General features: G+C 32.0%; 2 protein-coding genes and 1 non-coding gene across 3 annotated transcripts; all 3 read right to left on the minus strand.

The window, feature by feature from the left end:
* Positions 1-7,558: 7,558 nt before the first annotated feature.
* Positions 7,559-7,632, minus strand: TRNAT-AGU (transfer RNA threonine (anticodon AGU)). The gene has a single exon. It is a non-coding gene; the product is annotated as a tRNA-Thr (tRNA).
* A 2,025-nt stretch (positions 7,633-9,657) lies between these two features.
* Positions 9,658-11,583, minus strand: LOC104114015 (uncharacterized). Its single transcript, XM_070190076.1, has one exon. It carries the CDS (start codon positions 11,581-11,583, stop codon positions 9,658-9,660), a length of 1,926 nt encoding a protein of 641 aa, XP_070046177.1.
* A 2,978-nt stretch (positions 11,584-14,561) lies between these two features.
* On the minus strand, positions 14,562-17,515 carry LOC104094640 (uncharacterized). Its single transcript, XM_009600600.4, has 4 exons — positions 17,360-17,515; positions 17,111-17,245; positions 16,824-17,020; positions 14,562-14,836 (listed from the first exon to the last, which is right to left on the minus strand). The coding sequence occupies exons 1-3, from the start codon at positions 17,435-17,437 to the stop codon at positions 16,829-16,831; spliced, it is 405 nt and encodes a 134-aa protein (XP_009598895.1). The 5' UTR covers positions 17,438-17,515; the 3' UTR covers positions 14,562-14,836; positions 16,824-16,828.
* Between the last annotated feature and the right edge of the window lie 4,794 nt (positions 17,516-22,309).

The following is a 22,309-nucleotide window of genomic DNA, read 5'->3' on the forward strand; positions in this document are numbered from 1 at the left end:
ATTTTGAATCTGTCTCCTGATATATGAATCAGACTAGAAGCCATGTTTATTTGCTATAGAAAAGTCAAACCAAACAGTACTCCCGTGGAAAGAGAAATGAAGAAAAAAAAACCTAAATGGTAAAGTAAGAAGTTTCCAATCTATCTTGATGTGTGACTTCTTTTTTGCTTTTTCAGTCAGTTCAATATTTGTATTGACTCAAATTAAATTCAAATTTGTATTAGAAAATTCTATATTAAGAATAATGTGTTCTCTAACAAAAGGCAGGTGACTCTATCTGGAGTCTAAACCCGATACCACTCTCGATCACGTGTGGCTTCCTTACTAGTGAATGATTTTTGTTCATTCAAATATGGATAGTACATTTATGTAATAATCTCCAAGTTGAGTGGCACTCAACCCCCTATCATTTGACTACAGGTGAAACCAATTATATAAAGCACAAGAGGGAATTTGATTTTCCTTTTTGTAGGGTACTTGTGTTTCCACAAAATTTTCACTGTGTTTGGCAGCTAGTTACTATCAATTTATCCCCACAAAAAAAGTATGCCAAATAGGTACATTTTTGGTGGGCAAGCTTGTCTCTCAATTGGGCTAGAATTCTGGTTAGACAAACGAGAATTTAGTTTTTCAAATAATAATTTTATTGTGATTTTTTGAGAAATATAGTTTAAATATTATATTTTGGTTCGAAATCAGGAGCTTGGATCCTTGAAACAACGATAAAATTATCTCCGTGTGACCTATAGGTTACGGGTTCGAACTGTGCAAGTAGCCACTCATGCTTGTATTAGGATCGTTGTTTACATTACACCTCTTGAGGTGTGACTCTTCCCCGAACTCTGCGTAAAGACATGATACCTTATGCATTGGGTGCACTTTTTTTTTCTAAATATTGGAAATGAATACTCATTTTTCTCGAAAAGAAATAATATATGTTTAGCCGATCCAATTTATTTGAAATTGAGAAGCAGTTATTATCGTAATATCCACGTAAAGTACTTTAGGGCACTTGTTTGATATGGTATATACACTATCCACCGGCCACCAAAAAGGCTGTCATCAACTTGAGATAATGCATATCAATTTTTATGGGCAAAAGTTCTTTGCTAAAAAGCAATATGTCCTGTAAAGTTCAACCCCACATCCATATAAAGTGAGCACGTTTTAAAATTTTAGATTGTTACAATCGTACTTTCTTTTTATTCGATAATTCACCTGGTACTGGTGTTCATTATCCGTATTAGAAACTCGTTTGGACACAAGAATTTTTTTATTTTTTTCCGATTGTTTTTCGAAATCAGTAATAAAATTTTCAATTTTTACTTGAAGATGAATTTTGAAATTTTTCGAAAATTTGAAAACTCCAAAAAACTGTTTTTCAAAACTCACTCAGATCACTCACAAAAATTCAAAAACAACCCAAAATTATATTCATGTCTAAGCATAACTCTAATTTTCAAATATCATTTTCACTTGAATTTTTTTTTCACTTTTTTGAAATTTTATAATGCTTATGTCCAAACGTCCACTAGGCTCGAACTAAATTTGAATTTGTATCGAGAAATCCTATATTGAGAATACGCACTCTAATAAAGATAACTCCATACTCATAACTCGAGATATCTAGTTAAAGATATGAAATTAGTGCATGCAATACAAATTCTTCCCTCTCCCTTCTCACTTTTGTATAGACAATTTGCCCCCTTATACCACTAAAGGATGTGGTGTTGTGGATTGGGCTGCTCCTCCCTTAACTAAAGGTTTCGGGTTCGAGCCTTCAGTAAAGAAAAATCTTTGGTAGAGAGCGCTACCCCCTCGAATTGGGCCTTATCAGGCGCGAATCCGGATATAGTCGGGTTCTAATGCGGGTATCGAACACCGGGTGAAAAACCAAAAAAGATAGTTTGACCCCTTATTCTATGAGAGCACCTGTAAAATGTGGCAATCCTATTCCTTTGTCATTAATGGCAGTCAATTTTAGCAGAATGATTCTGAATATGTTATTGCAACTTAGAAATAGTTGTTGGAAAGTTGAGTGGCAAACAGAGAGCAATGGTTTCCTCTTTGCAGCAGTGAAGAGCCATGTTTGTATTATTAGAAATAAAAGGAAATCATTTAATTTTTATCTCAGACATCTTTTCGATACTGTCAACAAAAAAAGACTTGTCATAATTTGGACCGGAACAACTTGTTTGGACGGTTGTTATATGTTTGTATTGTATCGTATTGTTACTTTAAATATAATATTTGTTTTGATTGTTACTTAAAATTTTTATTGTATTATATCGTTAGATCCATCATTACGTAATGACGAAAAGTGTCACTTTATGTAACGACCAATTAGGTATGATCGTGTTGTTACCTTATTTTTTCCTCTCATCTCGCCCTTCATTATTAATAAATAATCTTATTTTATCATTTTTCATATCTTTTTATATAATAATTCTACCTAGTATCATAATTTTTCTTATAATATTGTAAGTTTATTCTTCATATTGCTAGTGCGTGATATCATGAAATGATGACAAACGATACAATCTATCCAAATATTATATTCATCAAACGATACAGTACAATATAATATAATACAATATGATATGATATATTATGAAACGATATGTAACAACCATCCAGACAAGCTGTAAGATGTACAACTATGACAAATCAAAAGGTTGTTAAGTAATTTATTCATTCAAAATGGATTTACTCTATTTGTTTGAATTTATGTAATGGTATTTGATTGGAAACGAAATTTAAGAAATAACTTTTTTTTTTTTGGAATTTTATGGTCTTAAACGTGAGATCAGTTTTTTGTGGCTATAAAAGTACGTAAATGTAAAATATAAATTTTAATGCTAAAATTATTTTTAAATATAAAAAGGTATAGTTCTTCTTAGAACAAACTAATAAGGAACTATAATTAGTGTCACATAAAATGGATCGAATGGAGTAATTTATTTGCACTTGTAGCATGAAGAATCTATACTATATTAAAAGCACGAAACCCCTTACTAAATATTGTTCGCCTTTCTTAACCTTTAAAAATAGATTTTATATTGGTTATAATTGTAATTTAGTTATTCTACTAATATTTGGGACTTTAAAATTAACTACATTTTGGTTATTAAACCTTCCCTTATTCGAACTACATATATAGAAACTCCTAAATTTTAGGAATTTAAAACCAAATAAAATTTTACTTATAAATTCTTTCCTTAAATAAATTGTGTAAGGTAATTAAGACTTTTTCTTTTGTGTATTACACAAAATGTATATAAACGTGTTAGAAATCTACTAATAAAATTTTAGATCTAATTTTAAGTCTTCAAAAATTGAAGATTACTATAATATGTAAATCAAACTTACAACCTACTAGGTCGAATATGAAAACATATGTAAATAAGTTTAATACGACATGCTTACGTTTTGAGAATAATAGTAGTATTTTAATTTAAAGTAATAAGTACTATAATGTACTTTAAGTTAATTATTCGAATAAGTTGAATACATATTGGAAATTTACACACATATTAAATCACAAATCCAATTACAATACTTGAAAAGTAAAACATAGATAAGATAAATTAATATATTGAAATTAATGGAAATAAACTAGATACATTTATTCATAAGTAATTTAAGGTAGTAGTTAAAAGAGCTAAAAGAAAACATAGAGAACGAAGCTATAGATTGATATTCCTTATTGAATTAGCTATACTGAATCAATATTCTTTGTTGAAATAAATTTACACATCTATTTTAATCCAAAAATAATATTTATATCATTTTAATAAGTTTTATACTCATTTAGATAGATTATACGCGCAACGCTCGTACCGTAAAATTAGTTTGTACAATAAAAAAGTAATTTAACATGTTGTAGTAAGTAATGTGCCTTACTTTTCAGTTCATTAATCTTACATTTTAAGGATAATCATATGTAATTATCTTTTAAATTATCTAATAAAGTAAAAGTTCTTAGATATTATCGGTAAATTGAAGTGTTAAACTCTTTCAAAATTCTAAGAATCCCAAAGTTAATTTATCTAAAGTTCTGCTGTACTTGGGCTGTAGTCTTTTTGCTCAATAACTTAATTGCTTTAGTAGAATCTCTCATAATGGTATTGCCCTCTAATCTTAATTAATTATCTAATTAACTACGTACAGTCCACTACTAGTATAAAATTAGTTTGTTCGTGTGTCTCCAATACTAGAGTAATCTGACTTTAGAGTTTAGATAACACGAAAAGCTGGATTAATTAAAATAATAATATAACTCCTATTAAAATATACAGTAAAGTCTTTCAAGTGGACTAAAGGGTCATCTTATTTTGGTATTAAAAATGGGTAACATATCTTATATTTCTAAAGTATTCTTGTTTAACCAATCCCAGCTCATTCTGCAATATTATTAATAATAACTAGCTTTAAATTATTATTATTTTATTTAACAAAAGAATCGGATCTGTTATTTATTAATCAATAGTTTAGATTCTTTAATTAATTCAAGATAGAATTAGCACTTACAGATCCCTATTGTTAAAATGCCGCCTCCCTCCCCCCCCCCCCCCCCCTCAAAATTTGCTTTGATACACCAATTTTTAGGATCATGTCAAGAATCAAGATCTTCTCACCAATTATTTTAGAGTAAAAACAATTTCTCCATATAAAGATCATGAAACAAAATTAATTAATAATTAAATAAATTGGTAGTTATTTAATACTTACGCATCTCATGATCGTATTGACTGTCACATATGCTTTCCTATCTAGCCTTAAGTGACAGGTGTTTTTCACATTGATCCACCCTGGCAAAAAAAAAAAATCTTTTATAATTTTGTATCATAATTATATTAGTTGTTGATAAATTTTTTTTGTAAAAATTACTTTATAATATGATAATTTTTGTAGTTTTTGGTGATGAAAAGGACTAAAGGAAAAGTGAGAAATCCATAGTAGTGTCCTTTTGTGATAGTGACCATTCCTTATATGAGGACAATATAAATGGAGATCCAACCCATATGGCCACTTTTTAAAGAACTAAAGAATTATTATTTTAGCCTATAAAGGAACTCCAGGATGTGACTGTTAATATTCATAGAGAAAAAGAGCCCGTTTGGATTAGCTGATTTGAATTAGCTGATAAGACTAGATAATGAAAAATACTTTTAAGTGCTAAAATTATTTTAATAAATAAGCAGAGTTTGGATACAAGTGCTGAAATTAATAATAAGTTGTTGCAGTATTTGATAAAAAAGTGCTTATAAGCTCTTCTTTTGTTAAAATGACTTAAATAACCTTATAATTGTTTACACTTATAAGGGCGTAATTTCTTCAAAATTTTAGATTCCAGATCGATTCACATACAAAATATTCTATTTGTCATTTTATTTTAAATACAAATGTGCTTAGATAAGATAATTTTTATGAAAAATATAATTTATTTTATGATAAGCATATAATTATAAGTTCTAATAGTTAATGAATTGACAAAAGTTTCTCAATAAAAAATAAACCTAAATATGACAAAATATTTGAAGAGAAACAAACGCTGTCTTCATCACCACAACACTTAGAAAACAATACATCAATTTTTTTGATATGTCCTCATTTATTACATACAGTTCAAAGATTAATACACAATCACAAAGATACAAATATGCAAAGGAATAGAGAATTTGCTTATCTTAAATAATCAATGAGAATTCAAGACTTGAAGGGCGGGGGGTTTAGGTTGAAACAATACTTGAGTCAGTGAGTATCGATGTAAGAGCTTTTTTCTAAAAAAGAATATTGTAAGGATAAAATAGTAAAAAATTTGGTCAAACTTAAAGTGCTTATAAGCTAAAAATTCATAAGTTGGGGGTGACCAACTTATGGCTTTTGGCTTATTTTTGACTTATAAGCACGTGGATTATAAATACTTTTAACTTTACCAAACGCGTAGATAAGCCGAAAAGTACTTATAAGCTAATTTGACCAGCTTATAAGTTTAGTCAAACACCCTCAAAGTAAAACATTATCTTGATAATTAGTCATTCAATAACACTCATGTCTTGGCCCAAAATTTCTTGGGCCAAGCCCAATAACGTTCTCTCATAAAATTCTGTAGAAGTGAAACCAGGTAGCACTGTTATTTATGAATTAACCAATATGTCCTGATTATTAATTTTCTCGTTCAATTTTTACGACATTCTTGAAATTACAATTTTTAGTTCAAATTTTCAAGATAAAAGCTAATCGATAAATAGAACTCTAAGAATGGTTGTTTGTGCACCTCCCCCAAATCGTGACCAAATAAGTCTAGTTAGTAGGCACGACACGACACCATGCTCCATTATGCACATAATTCACAACGCAACATAACGCACCATCTGATTTAGTTAATCATGTCGTAGATCAAGTCAAATCTCAATGAATATAATGTGTCGTAGTCGCGACAAACCCTTAACATCTAGGGATGTCCCCCTACCCACTTCTGCACTACTTCCTCCTCGTTAGTTGAGTAGTTGGCTATGTCCAACTTCCAACGGCTATAAATAGGGGGACAAGATCACCTTTAATCGGTCTAATAAGTAAAACGCATTATTTGTCCATTTTTAAATTACAGTCTAATATATATTTTGTCAGTTATTATTTTAAGGAGCGGCAAAATTCTCAATTAATTTTAGTGTTAGAAACTATCAAGGCCCAAAACTGGAACCTGGTGCAGTTGGTCCTTGGCCTTGGGTACATAATCTTCTTATCTCAGAGGTATTCCTTTTTTTCTTCTTTTTTTGTGTGTCGGAAAAAAACAAAACCAGTATCAACTTTCTTTTCTAACTTGAATATTTTGATTAAAACTAATTACATCCACACGTGTCTCCTTTTCCAGAAACAATGAAGTAGATCTAACCGTGACTTAAGCTAACTATCATAAATTGTTAAGTTTACGTTGGTTGTCAGTCTACCACAAGTCCACAACCCTTCTTCTTTATCCGAGTTTGGAACCGATAAAGTAAATAAGCCTACACCGGCGGAGTTGACTTGAGCTAACTATAACTTTATTTTTTGTATGTGGTTTAAACGAAAACACTATATATAATTATGCATCATAATTACAAGTATAATGCTATTAGAAGCACTTAATAAGTACGACTAATTGTTTATCTTTTAACATGGTATGATCAAATTGAAACCGAAGAGGGAAATTGTATGATCAAATTGAAACATAGATCATTTTTTTAGTTTTACACATAAGAAATCTTAAAAAGGCACTTTTTTTATTTCAACATTGTAAATGACCATGATATCTCATTTCCTCTAAGAAAGAATGGAAGGCTTTTATAAAATAGAACATTTTTAATATAAAAAAAACTTCTCCTATTATCTTTCAAAAAGATCATTTTTTTTGCAATTAATATCAGCCACAATGGGATAAGTCTTCCAAAATGAAAATAAAGGAAAGAACAATGACATCGTGGCTTTTCAAAAAGATCATATATTGTATTTTTCCCCCCTTCATAGTTTACAAATTCAGTATTAGCAACTTCATTAAAAAGGAAAAAATATTAATTGCTTTCATTGAGAGTCGAACTCAAGACCTCCCGCTTACTAAACGGGTGCTCTAACCAACTGAGCTATGAAAGCCATATACCTTTATTGACCAGTAATGTTTATTTGAAACAACATCCCTCTAGTCCACAGTGAAATTATGAGAAACAAATGTTGGCGGGTCACACGTGAACTCGTATTATACTCGCATAAGAGTTACAAGTGATTTATAAATAAAATACAAAAAATCTTTGCAGGATTATTTCTTCTATTCAAATTATAAAGTGTCCAATTGACCCACTTCCTTGAGTTTACAACCCTTAGTACAATATAAGTTTTTCAATATTAGGACTTTTAGATTAATTAAAATTATAGTTATTAAATATTTTCTTATTTGAGTTGTGTAAGAAGTCTAATATTTAGGATTTTAATAAAATTTCCTTATATAAATCCTTTCAAAAAAATTACACCCACGAAACAAAGACTAATATTACCAAAAGCCTAGGTAGCAAAGTCTTATTTTGCCAAATAAATAGATTATATGGGCAATCTTTAAATCCAACTGAACTTATTTCCGAAAGAAAATAAATTTCTGGTCATTTTTTTATTTGAAGGGTCAAAGTTTTGGAAAAACCAAGGCGAAAAATTAATAATAAGCTCCAGAATCATAAGTTCAAGTATTAGTGTATTCATAGCTAAAAATATTTGCGGATCTTTGTGCTCCTATAGTGGTATAAGGGGCAGACAAATAGTCATTCTTAGGGCTACTATTTAAGGATTAGCCAGTACTTATTTTTATGTTGAAAATTTTGAACTAAAAATCTTAATTTCAGAACATTTATGTCCCAAAAATTAAACGAAAAAACTGTAATCGCTGCCTTGTGTAATTTCTATGTAGTATAAGTTAGGGAGCTCAGATACCTGCTATTCAGCCCAATGTTAGGAAGGGAGGTCCTATCTTAAATAGAGATCAACAATTTGAACTGACAACCCCTGTTTCTAAAGAAGAAGTGGCTCTAGCAACAACAATAACAACCCAGTATAATCCTACTAGTGGGGTCTTGGGAGGGTAGTGTGTACGTAGACCTTACCCCTACCCTGGGGTAGAGAGGCTGTTTCCAATAGACCCTCGGCATCCTTCCCTCCAAGAACTCCCCAACTTGCTCTTAGGGTGACTCGAACTCAAAACCTCTTGGTTGGAAGTGGAGGGTGCTTACCATCAGAGCAACCAAAGAAATGGATCTAGCTCTGAAGGAAATAGACGATTTAAAGGCTCCAGGCTGTGATGGTTTCAATGCATGTTTCTTCAAAAAAGTATGGCCGGTGATTGGGGAGGAAGTGACTGCAGCAATAATGCACTTCTTTGCTTCATCCAATATGTATAAAGCAATTAATTGCACCACACTCACCCTCAGTCCTAAAGTACAACACCCTTCATCCGTGAAAGAGTATAGACCTATTTCATGTTGTACAATGCTTTACAAGTTAATATCTAAAGTGTTAACCAAAAGATTGCAAAGAGTAATTAATAGTCTGGTAGATAGTGGTCAAGCAGCTTTTGTTCCAAGGAGACTGATATCTGATAATATCCTATTGAGCCATGAGTTGGTCAAGGGTTATGGTAGGAAAGGCATCTCTCCTAGGTGCATGCTGAAGATAGACATACAAAAGGCTTACGACTCTGTTGAATGGCCTTTCCTGGAACAGGTGTTGGTGAGCCTTAACTTTCCTTCTACTTTTGTGGTTTGGATTATGTCTTGTGTTAAGACGGTATCCTACGCAATAGTGATAAATGAGAATCCAATAAAGCCCTTTGAAGCAAAGAAGGGGTTAAGATAGGGGTCCATTATCTCCCTTTCTGTTCGTATTAGTAATGGAGTACCTCAACAGATTGTTAAAAGAGCTAGGAAAGAATCCAAACTTTAATTTCCATCCAAAATGTGCTAAGTTACAACTAATTCAGCTGAGGTTTGCGGACGACTTACTTCTCTTTTGCAGGGGAGATATCATCTCTGCCAGACTGCCAGTGGCGGACCCAGAATTTTTATCAAGCGGGTTCAAACTACGAAGAAGCAAATATATAAAGAGGTCAACAAAAAAATATATTAATAAAATATATTATTACAAATGCCCTCTACGAGTTTTCATTTCCTGAAAAGTATTCATAATAGTCTCATCAGAAATGGTGTTAAAAATTTTTCTTTCTACATAAGGTACCAAACAACCGCTCATGAATTCGTCATTCATTCGGTTTCGCAATTCACTCTTGATCAACTTCATCGCCGAAAAAGTTCTTTCAACGGTAGCAGTGGCAACAGGTAGAAGCAAAGCAAATTTCACAAGGCGAAACACAACTGAATAATTCAAATGCTTCTTTGTCTTAACTAGTGTTTCAGAAAGATCAACAAGTCCTTGTAGATTTGAGAACCTTTCATCAACATCACGGACATCAACAATATAAGTTTCAAGCTGATTCTTGAGTGTAACCGTTATATTCTCATCAAAATCATCAGGATATAATTCAGCCATCCTCAATATTTTGTTTATGTCAAAACTGGAAAATAAGTCAACTGGATTTAAGCAAGCTACTCCAATAAGCAAGTTCGTTGTCACCTCATTAAAACGAGCATTGAGTTCTTGAACTTGCCAATCAATAATCTTAAAAAATATATCAACACGATAGTGATGCAAAATAGTATAATCAGCAACTTTACGTCGAGATCTTCCAGAGTTAACATAGAGGTCATCAAAGTTTGGTATCAAAATATTATACTTGACACAAAATGCAGATACCTTATCAATAAGTGAATCCCATTCTTCTTCTCTTAGCTTTTGCAACCGTCTCTTTGCCACTTCAACAAGTAGAATAACATTTGCAATATCTTGCTTCTTTTTTTGTAAGGATGTATTAAGCTCATTTGTGATCCCCAAAATATCTCTCATTAGGTGCAACATGAAAGCAACCTCAAATGTTTGACAAGTGCTAGGATATCCCTTTGCCTTAGCTCTTTCTTCTAAAGTCCGGGCATCAACAACGATAGTATCAAGAACATCAATAATTGAGCCAAACATAGAAATAAAGTTCTTAAAAGATTTGTAGTGCGAACCCCAACGAGTATCTGCAGCTCTAGCAAGACCAAGTTCTTGATTCAAACTCCTACCAGTTTCAAGTTCACCCATGTCTAATGCCTCTTGAACTTTTTCTGCTTGAGATTCTCGAAGATCATCCATACGTTTAAAAGAACCTCCCACTATATTCAATACATTAGAAACCAACAATACAAGTTCTCCCACTTCAAGACACTTTTTGGATACCGCAACAAGAGTCAATTGAAGTTGGTGTGCAAAACAATGAATGGAATAAGCAGATTTACTTTCTTGTTGAATCAAAGTTTTGAGGCCACACAAATCCCCTTGCATGTTTCTTGCTCCATCATAGCATTGTCCACGCACATAAGATAAACTCAAAGAATGTTGAGCAAGGTAATCAACAATTGCTTTCTTTAAACACAAAGCAGTAGTATTACGAACATGAACGATCCCAATAAAATGCTCCACCATAGATCCGCATCTATTAACATATCGCATGACAATAGCTAATTGCTCTTTGCATGATACATCACATGATTCATCAACTAGCAATGCAAAAAAGTTTCCATTTAGATCGTCCATAATTGCTTTAACCGTTTCAATTTTATATGCAATGATAATGTCTTTCTGAATTTTATGAGAAGTCAACTGATCATTCTTTGGAGCCTTTTTCAACACAAGATCACGAATTTTATCGCACCTCTCTGCATACCATGAAAGAATCTCAAGAAAGTTACCCTTGTTTAATGATGATTCATCTTCACGATGTCCACGGAATGCCAATCCTTGATTCAATAGGAGTCTCACCACCTCAATTGAAGCCTTCAAGCGAATTTTGTATTCGAGCTTGGTTTGAGTGGATTGCCTATCAAATAAAGTTTGAATTGACTGTTTTTGTTTTAATAGATCTTCACATTTCCTTTTTGCCTGATTATGAATACTGCTCGACTCATGCATATCTAATCTGTTCTTTTTGTGCCAGCTTTTAAATCCTAAACTTGAAAATACATCACCTCCACCTTGATGAATGCCTTCATCTTGAAATAAATAACAATACAAACAGTACGCTGCATCTTCAATCACACTATACTCCAACCAATTATGATATCCTTTAAACCATTTAGGATTGAAACGACGTTTTAAGCCCGAAAAATCTCTTTGAGGAAACTTATGATATCGGGGTTGGCAAGGACCTCTTCGGAGGTATTCTTTTCTAATCTCATCACGCTCATTTGGATGATAGTCTCTAATGGGTAATCTCTCCTTTGGATCAGTCTTTAAAGAATCGAGATCTATTCCTTGTCTTTATTTTTTAGAGGATTGAGGTTGTTCTACTAATTAGTTCAAATTTTCTTCCACGGGAGTAACAATTAAAGAAGATGAACTTGATTGTGGCAACTTGGAAGATACCGGAGGATAAAATCTCTTCATTGTAGCATAAACTGTATTACCAAATTAGAATTCGAATTAGAAGAATAATTTAATTAAACTTAAATTTAAACTAACATTTTTTCATTCTTCACCAATAATTTAATTTTCTTTTATTTTACATATCATTATATTATAAAACAGTTAGATGAGATTTTAATCATCATTAAATAGCTTTGGACCACAACTTTGAAAGTTCAAAATGTCTTTACAAGAGTTATTGTTTTCATCATAATTTTTCTTGAACCAACAAAGAGAACAAATAGAAAAATCAGCAATGTAAATTCTAGTGATGGGCAAGTATCTTAAAGTAGATTATTTATATCATGGAATAATTGAGTTAATTGAAAGGAATACCTATATAATGCAATTAGCCAAACACATATACATAATACACTCATACACTTAGAAAACAAAATTAATCTGAATCCAATGTGTTATAATCAATTAGTCATCCCTAAATCACTTAATGATAATTGATAAGATAGACCTAATTTATATGTACAAGAAAAAAAAATTAGAAATAAGAGAGAAACCTGATGGTGATAGTTGATGGTGAGAGAGTGAGAGGCTAATGGCAGGAGACCTTTGAAATTGAACTAAAAGATTCAGTATAGAGAGAGAGAAAGGGGAGGGAGGGAGAAAGAGAGAGAGAACATCTGCATTTTTATGAAATATGCAGAGAAATAGAGAAGGGTTTCGAAATTGGGCCTGTTAGTTTGGGAATGGGTTGGGTCACGTCGTATTTAAATAGGAAATACGTATTAAAACAAAATAATTTTGACTGGTTTTGAACTCAAGACCTTTGGGGAAAATTTGAACCCACTTTGCCATCAGGCTATTCATCATCAATGTTTTAAGCGGGGTCAAAATAATTTTTATACATAAAACGTTCTTAGAAATATAAAATATACTTATATATACAGTGTTATTTTCTTGACGAAGCGGGTTCATTTGAACACTCTTGACCCTACGCGCCCCTGATCTCTGCTACTACGTTATATGACTGCTTTCTAAGTTTCTCTCAAGCGTCGGGGCTGATAGCTAATCAAAACAAAAGTTGTGTCTATCTGGGAGGGGTCACTCAGTAGGTGAAACATGAGATATTGAAGGTGTTAGGTTTCTCATATGGTGAATTCCCCATCAGATACCCTGGAGTTCCTCTGAGCACTAAAAGGTATCAGTGATCCAATGTCAACCTCTTATAGAGAAGATGCTGGGAAGAATCAACTCATGGACAACAAAATTCTTATCATATGCCGGGAGAGTTCAATTGATCAAATCAGTGTTATTTTCCATCCAAACTTTTTGGTCTCAAATTTTTGTGCTGCCTAAGAAAGTTATTAAACTCATTGAAGCTACATGTAGAAGATTTCTTTGGACTGAGGGGTGGACTTGAAAAAAAAAACAATATTAGCCTGGGACAAAGTATGCTACCCTAGATCTGCTGGGGGACTTAACATCCTGGACATAGCTACTTAGAATAAAGCAGCAGTTAGCAAATTATTGTGGAACTTATGTGTCAAAAAATATACAGTCCAACAAAACATTGTATGTTTAAGATCACTTTCCTCTGCATTGTGGATTAGGGATAGCTACGTTTAACAAAACAAAGTCATTAAAAGGTCGAAAAATATTAGCTTAGTTTTATATTCTTGATCCAATTTGTTCTTGCTTGGAAAATTTGAAGCTCTAAAGCAAGAAAAATCATCACACTTTTTTCTTCTTTTGCTCATAAACAAACTAGAAAAGCTGCCCTAATGTAATTACAATTTTTTTAAAAAAGGACCAAATAGATCATTAAACATTTATTTACACATAAAGTACAAAAAAAGAAAGTTGCAGAAGTAGATTGAGAGGAACATAAAGAAAAAGCAAGAAAAAAAAATCGTACCTATTCCATATTTTGTCTAGTCAAAATAGTGACATGTAAAATGAAACGAAAAGTGTATAACATTTGAAAAGTAAAATTATCGTAGGATTTTTCCATCTACGATTCAGCTCTTATATTTTCTTATCCTGATGAATTAGATAAGAAAGAATTGTGTTGCATCTTTCTTTATATGTAACAAGCTATGCCTTTTTTCTAAAGAGAAATAATATCATCAATTATTTTTTAAATTTTTGGCTTAAACAGAGTAAATATCTCATTTTAACAGGTAAGGTATTCGAATTTTATTATACAGGCTACACTCAGCAGCAGCTATTTTATCACACCATCGCATGTACATCATGACTTGTGATTAAAATAAAAAATTAAGCAAAGAATAAACATATCCCAAAGTTATCTTGGAAGTTGGAACAACGGACCTTTAGGTCTCGGGTTTGAGCCGTAGAAGCATCTATTAATGCTTCCTTACCAGACTCTACGTGAACGCGGGAAGCCTTGTGCACGGTGCACCAGGCTGCCCTTTATAGACATCTCGCTAAAGTTGGCCACTTTAGCTACTTCAACTGTACCTATTAGATACTCTAAACACCAAGTTACTCTAATAAAAGCTTCACCGTCAAACATAACAGAAGCATAACATTATCAGAGAACATTTTTCCTTGTCTTAGTAATGAAACACAGATAACCCTACATTCTTAATAAAATACCTACGAGAGTAGAAGACAAATCACAACACCCTTTTTCATGTCTTAGTAATAATACAAGTAAAGTAAATGGCACTACATTCTCATAAATAACTAAGATAGTAGAAGATTGACAAGAGCTTAACGAGATGACTAGCTCACCGCGTAGCATTCACATCAACATTGGAATCAGGGGGTCGCTCACCACCTGCCAAAAATAAATGATAATTACAACAAAGAAAAGAAAAGCAGGGCAGAACCAAAAGAACTTTAAAGCATCAATTTTCTCATCATTTGCCGGTATATAAAAAATTTTGGAAGTTCCAACCTGCACAAAGCAAACACCTTGAAGGCTTGAACAAGAAAATGCAGACTTTGCGATCGAGAAAGACAAGTTGCAACCACAAGGGAGTTGAATGTTTTAGGTATAACATTATTTTGATGTGAACCAAAACTCCGATCCTACTAAAGAATTTTCCAAAGGGAACCTAATTACAGTACAAGAAAACAGGACTTTCGGTTACGATCCACGAAGTCGCCACAAAAATCAAGATCTTTTCGTGGCGACATATCTAGTTACATGAAAAGTAAAGATTTTGAGTGGCGACCTGGAAAGTCGCCACGTATAATCGAGACAAAATTTTGTTCTCCGAAATGAAATATTTTGAACTATTTGGCATGGAAAGTTTTTGTGGCAACCCGATGAAAGTTACCACAGATAGGTATTTGTGGAGACCTAGTCCCTTCTTTTGGTCCTTGTTTCCAGTTAAGCTGGAATTTCAGTGTTCCTTTGTATTTGTTTCTGCAGTTGAATTTAAAAACTTTATGCAGTATTTTCTCTTCAGTATCTGTGCAGAAATGGACAAAAGGCTCCAAGAACACGAGTAGAAGCGGACAAAAGGATTTAAGAAGAGATGGCTGCTATGATGTCCAGAATTCAACAGGTAATGCAGTTTCTATCTTTATAGACATGGAGGCATTTATAGTTTCCATAAAAACATGATGTAGTCCACCCTTTTTTTTTCTTCCAAATTCTTGACTCAACTGGACTCTACGGGATGCATAATGAACTAGAAGAGTAAATAGAAAGCCAACAAAGCACATCAGTATCTTGAACACTAATGCAAGAAGCTCTTCCAATGAATCATGTACTCTTTGAGTAAATTATAATCTCAGACTGTCTCAGTTGGACAAAAGTTTTTGTGAGAATCTGATTGAGTTCAAAATCATTTCTTGGTAAAAAAGAAAAAAACGAGATAGGAAGAGAAAAGCTACACATTCTCTTAGTTCTGCTCTTAAAGGAATTGTTTCTTTCTTCAGTACTAAAAATCCTTGCCATCATCGAGAAGAAGAAAAAAAGAGAGAAGAAAGTGGAGATCTTTCATGCGGTTTCAGGAGGGTAATCATGGTGTAAATGAAAAAAAAAGAAAGATTATATGCTGCAGCTTTAACTATTAAAAGGTTTAAGCTCCCTTAATCTACTTTTTTCTGATGATGGCAAGATTTTAGTACTGAAGAGACAAAACAAATCCTTTAAGAGCAGAAATAAGGGAATGTGTAGTTTCCTGGAGAGGCAAAGCATTATTGTTCATGCGAGACTTGTAATGTTTCTACCTTAAGTGATTTTCTAGTTCATTTCTTTTCCCAGAAAATGACAAAACAAAGAATATCACATATCACAACAGCATTGATCAAGTGAATCATGTGAATTCTCTAATAAACATGAATATTCACAAAGTGAATTAGCCAACATACATGTTACTAAATAACTAAAGATCAGAATGCATCTATTTTCATTCCTTCTCTCATTTAAGAATATGGAAAGAATGCATGATGTTGGTTGGGGCTGATAATGAAGTTATACACAGTTATCTTTTTGGTTTGCCGGCAAGCACACAAAATAATAGCAACATAATTTTTACACCATTAGCAATAAATGTTGGCATATTGGAATATAACAGATCCAAATGGAATGAAATGGATAATGATACTGTACGCTAGGGAAAACATATACCCCCCCCCCTCCCCCCTCCCTTTTCACATACACACGCCGGTCAATGCAAGAAAAAACCTCACGAGAGACAAGGTAATCCTAAGAGGGCACAACCATTGGAAGTTATATATCTTAGCATAAGCATGTTGCATATAAAAGCAATGTAAGTAACAAGGGAGAAGATGCATATTAAAAAGTTTACCATCATCACTTGGATGGTTTCTTAAGCCTGCAAAATCTAATATCTCTGTCTCCATCAATTCCCCACCACGCCAATGCTTGAAAGATCTTTACAGCATCGTCGTCAGCATCTCTGGCTTGAAAAGTGATACGACACCACAACCCAGCAGCAAGTGATGTGTTCACAGTCACATTTTTGACAAATTCGTACCTTTTATTCTAACAAACAGAAGAAAGCCAATTTACAAGGGGCAGACAGAAACATTTTTCTCTAAGAATAAGGCAATTATATAAGCACTTTTTACTTACATTCTGTAAATTGAAAGTATCAATGGCCATGCGAGACAACTCGATATATCTTGGGATATTCTCGAAACCCCGTTGTGGATTAATTGGAGCCACCATACTAACCCCCAATGGCAAATCCAAATTGATTTCAAAACCCTATTTTGCATAATACACGAACAAAAAGGACAAATCAAAAAAAAAAAAAAAAACTCGACAAGTAGAAAAAGCACGGTCTAGTAATCAATGAAGTGGAACGAGAAAGGTATGCACCTCGCTCTCATCCACCTGCCGAATTATATTCCTCCCTAAGTTTCCGGGATATACTGCGACCCCCAACATACATACCATAATCGTGATCAGAATCAGATTCGGCAATTGGAAGCTGCTGAAAATGTGAGAGAGATTCCAACGACCCCACTTAGGGAAAGTTTAGGAATTTAAAAAAAACAAATCACTTTTTTTCAAAAAAATTACATTTTTTCTAAATTAGTGTTTGCTATGAAAATTTTAAGGGTTTGTTTGGAAACCCACTCGGTAATTGGAATTGATGTAATTATTAGGGTAGTAATTATGCATCCTAGTAATTATACAGTCTAATAATTACGACGACATGTTTGTTTGTCACAACGTAATTATAATGTAATTACAAGCGTACTATTTGGTTGGACAAGTGTAATTACACAGTTAGATTAAATATTAAATGAATTATCAAAATTTAAAAGTTAAAAATAATAAATATATGCCTATACATAATTTTTTATAAGTATAAATGATATTAGATTTGGTATTTAAGATGCATATTTTTTCTTGAATATACACTAATTAGTAATCATATATTTATAACTAATATTGAAAAAATAATTTATATATATATTTTCAAATTAATAGTATTTAGTTTAATTAATTATAAAAATTAAAAACATACGTTTTGTAAGAACGTCATGGAATGTATGTTTGATAAAATAAATTATTTGGCTAGACAAACATGCCAAACTAAGTAATTACGCCCAATTATACCCAAATCCTATTCCTAGGTGGCTTTCCAAACAGGCTCTAAATTTCACTTGAAGTTGAATTTCGGAATTTTGAAATTTTTTGAAAAATACTAAAAAATTATTTTGCAAAATTTTCACTTCAAATCACTCACAAAAATTCAAAAATAGCTCCAAGTTGTGTTCATGTCCCAACATAACTCTAATTTTTAAATACCATTTTCACTTCAAACAAAATTCACTTTTTTCATAATTTCACAAATTTTATGTCCAAACACTCACTTAAAATTTGTGATTCAATAACATTAACGTAACTATAATATTTTCTTATTAAAGAAAAAATAAAAAAATTGAATATAATTTTTTTAAAATATTTAAAAACTGCCATCCCTCTGGAACTGAGGGAGTATTATTTTTGCTTATAATATTATTATAGAACGAGAGTGATTTTTTTCATTGATATTTTTGGTTTAACTAGTATATATTTGTTTTTTATATATACAAATATATATAACAAAAAGCTATTAAATCTAACTAATTTTAATTTCTTTGGTTTCATCGATATAGAGATGAAATGTAACTTTTTTATATTTAATCCATAAAAACCCTATTAAATCTAACTAAATTAACTCGAAATATACTGCGCGAAATCGAAGTGAAGGGGGACTTCTACTAGACTTATGGCTAGTGTAACATGAATGAACATGAGACACCAGCTACATTCAATTTTTCTGCTTTTGCGAAGACGGTATAAAATTTTAATTTCTTTCAAGAAGCAGAAGCAGAAATAAAAAATAAATTTTTTCAAGACAAAAATATATTTATCATAAGTTTATAGCTTTTAAATTATTCTTATTGTGATCGCCTAAATTTTAACTATATTTGAATTTTTTTACCACTTTTTAATCGGTAAATATTGTTAAAGCTTTTGTTTTATCTTTTTATACATTTTTAAGAATTTGTTTTTTAAAAAAGGTTATATTTTTAGATAATTAGTCTTGTTTTAATTTTTTTTTTTAAAAGAAAGAAAAATTTTAAAATATATTTTATTAGTATATTTTTTGTTAGTCCAAAGACTTTCTATTAATAAATATTGAATATTTAGTACTTTAATCTTTTGGTTAGTAAGATATAGTATTTTGCACTATTTATCTATTATCTCTAAATAAATAAATAAAAATAATAAAAAGAAAAATGAACGTAAGGGTGGCACAGCGATGTGGCCTTGAAAATTTTGCATAAATCTTGGACATGTACTTTTTCCAATTGGCTACCCACTTTTCAAAAAATTCACATGGGATAGAAATCTAATTTTTCCTTTCCCCAATTTTTATTCTACTATATATATATAACAAAAACTCAAAAAAGGGGGAAGAAAGTCAAAAGGGGAGGAGGAAAGAGGGGATCCGAGAGAGAAGCAAAAAGAGAGAAAGTTAGATTTGGGGACAGAGAGCAGAGAGAGAAGAAAACGCAGCACACAAAAAAAAAACGAGAGTGATTTATATATATATATATATATATATATATATATATATATATATATATATATATATATATATATATATATACTATAAATGGATCTTATCTTTTTCCTGGAGAGATACCATTCATAACACTCATTTTTCCACCATTAAAATCACCTCTAAAACTCCATAACCCTGTAACTTAACACCACTGCCAAACACTACTACTTCTTCACAAAAGCCAATTGGGAGCTCAGCTAAACATCAACCCATTTTTTTTTACCCAAAAGCAGTCCCTAAATAAACACTCCAAACCCAGCAAAAAAAATATACTCCATAAATTATAACTTTTAAACCTGAAATCAAGTTAAAAAAACACCCAGCTATAGCAACACCATAAAATAGCCTTTAAATCATTGTTGTTATTAGAGTTTCGGTCGAGGTTCAGTCACCACAAAGATTTTTAACCACTGATTTCGGTTCGAAGCCGGCTTTGGTCTTTAAGTTTCAAAGGGTATTGACATCATAGTCTTTGACGTAAATGTCCACTTTTACTCTCATTGTAATTCTTCTATTTTCTTTAATAATCATAAATTGGTAAGCTTTATTATTAATATTTTAGTGCTTAAATTTGTGCTCTACTGAACAATGTCCTCTATGTTACTATTGTGTTAACTTGATGTGATTGTATTGTTGTTTAAAGCATTTTTATTTTAGGATTATCTCTATGCTTGATTATAGGAATAATAGGGACGTTATAGTAATATCTAAATGCTATACTTCTCCCCAATAAATTTCATAATTTGTGACTTTACAATAATCTCAAACTTAGGATTTGAACACTCATAAATATCGCTAGTATGCTTTAGGCGCGCAGTAATAAATTAATTTTCGTGATTTATGTATACGTTCGTGTGACATAATTACAATTTCCAAAATTGAAGGCAAGTTATGTGTTCGCGCCACTTTAACGGAACAATCTTAATAATAATAAAAGCGTTATCAATGGGTACACATACGTGTGACTCATTTCAAGATAATTCCATAACGCTATAATCAAGCAATAAAAACGGACATAGGTAAAACATGGAAACCAATAAATCACAGTTCATCCAAATTAATTCAAGCCAAGTTTAAGTCAATAAAGCGACCGTGCTAGAACCACGGGACTCGGGGAATGCCTTACACCTTCTCCCCAATCAACAGAATTTCTTACCCGAATTTTATTTTCGCAGACCAATAATAAAAGAGTCAAATCTTTCTTTAAATAGAGATTTAAATAAAAGGTGACTTGGAATACCCAAATATCAAATTCCAAGTGGCGACTCTGAATAATAAAATAATCCCTACTTCAAAAATATCACTTTAATTGGAAAAATTCTTTAACCCACAACCATCCATAGCATATATCACTTTTTTGTGTGTGTGGGAGGGGGGGAGAGGGGGGAGGGCGAAAAGAGGTGTGACAACTCTGGCAACTCTGTTGGGGAATCTCAAGAATTCGAGCTTGTACATTGACTTTATTTGGCTTTATTAATTTTTGTATATACTTTGATTTATTTGGGCCTAATGTGCTATTTGTTCGCTTTTTACCTCTTTGATATTGTGAAACTGTACATATAAACTGTCTTCTCTCGCACCCCTCTAAGTCTTCTTGAATTAAAATTGGGCATTTGCTTGACATAGCCCACTTTCTTTGAGATAGCCGAGATGCTTGTCATCCGGTGAAGGATTTCAGTCACACATATTTTAGGCGGGGAGCACCACCAACAAAGCCGGAAAGCAATGTTACCGGTACGCTGACCCTCTTCGGCTCGAGTTGTCCGCTCGAGTAAGCTGGTCTAGATACCTTCTCCCCCAGGATTTAAACATAGAAGAACAAACCTCTTGCCGGATCCCTAGTAGGTACGTTTATTTGCATCACGTGCATTTGTATTTGGGGACTCAACACAGGGGTTGAGTCCGTCTAGGACAGGTGTACCCGATTTATAAGACCATCCTGATGCATTTAACGTGCTACTTGTGTACTTGTTTGTTTCGGCTTGCATGTTAACCATCTTCTAGAATAGGGAAAGAAAATCAAGAAAAACCAAGAGTGAGGAGAGAGAAACTTACCCGGTTCTGAAGAATTCAGATATTTTAAAAATTCTGAAACTCTGCCGAAATTTTGAAAAAAAAGAAGAGTCATTTAAAAAATAAGCCAAATATTTTTTAAAAAAAAAATTGAAAATAATTATGTTTTTCTGTTATGTCAACACCTACCGAACTATGAGCCTTTGATTCTCACCGGATGTGAGATACATAGGCAAACCTCATCGGCTCCGGCCCACAATTTTTAAAAATCCAAAAAAAAATTATATTTTCTAAAAAGTCTTTTTCCCAAAATTCTGTCTTTTTAAATTTACAAAAAAAATAAAAATCCAAAAAAATATTTTCTGTCTTTTTAAATTTACAAAAAAAAATTGAAAATTCAAAATATTTTCTTTCTTTTTTTTTTAAAAGTCTTTCTTTTGAAAATTAAAAAAAAAACTTTCTTTAGAAGTTTTCTTTCAACAAAAAAAAAATTTTAAAAAAAATTCAAAATATTCTTCTTGCTAGGATGTTTCGTGGGGTTATTTATATATGAGTAAAAAAAGAGTTAGTGTATTTACTTTATTACTGATCCTCCATGAACTACGCAAGATCTGATTCATGTTCCCACATGATACATAGGCAACCCACATCAAGTTCGATCGAATATTTTTTTTTTTAAAAAGTAAAAAAAT

Source organism: Nicotiana tomentosiformis, chromosome 12, assembly GCF_000390325.3.
Source record: "Nicotiana tomentosiformis chromosome 12, ASM39032v3, whole genome shotgun sequence".
In the NCBI taxonomy this organism is placed as follows: Eukaryota; Viridiplantae; Streptophyta; class Magnoliopsida; order Solanales; family Solanaceae; genus Nicotiana; species Nicotiana tomentosiformis.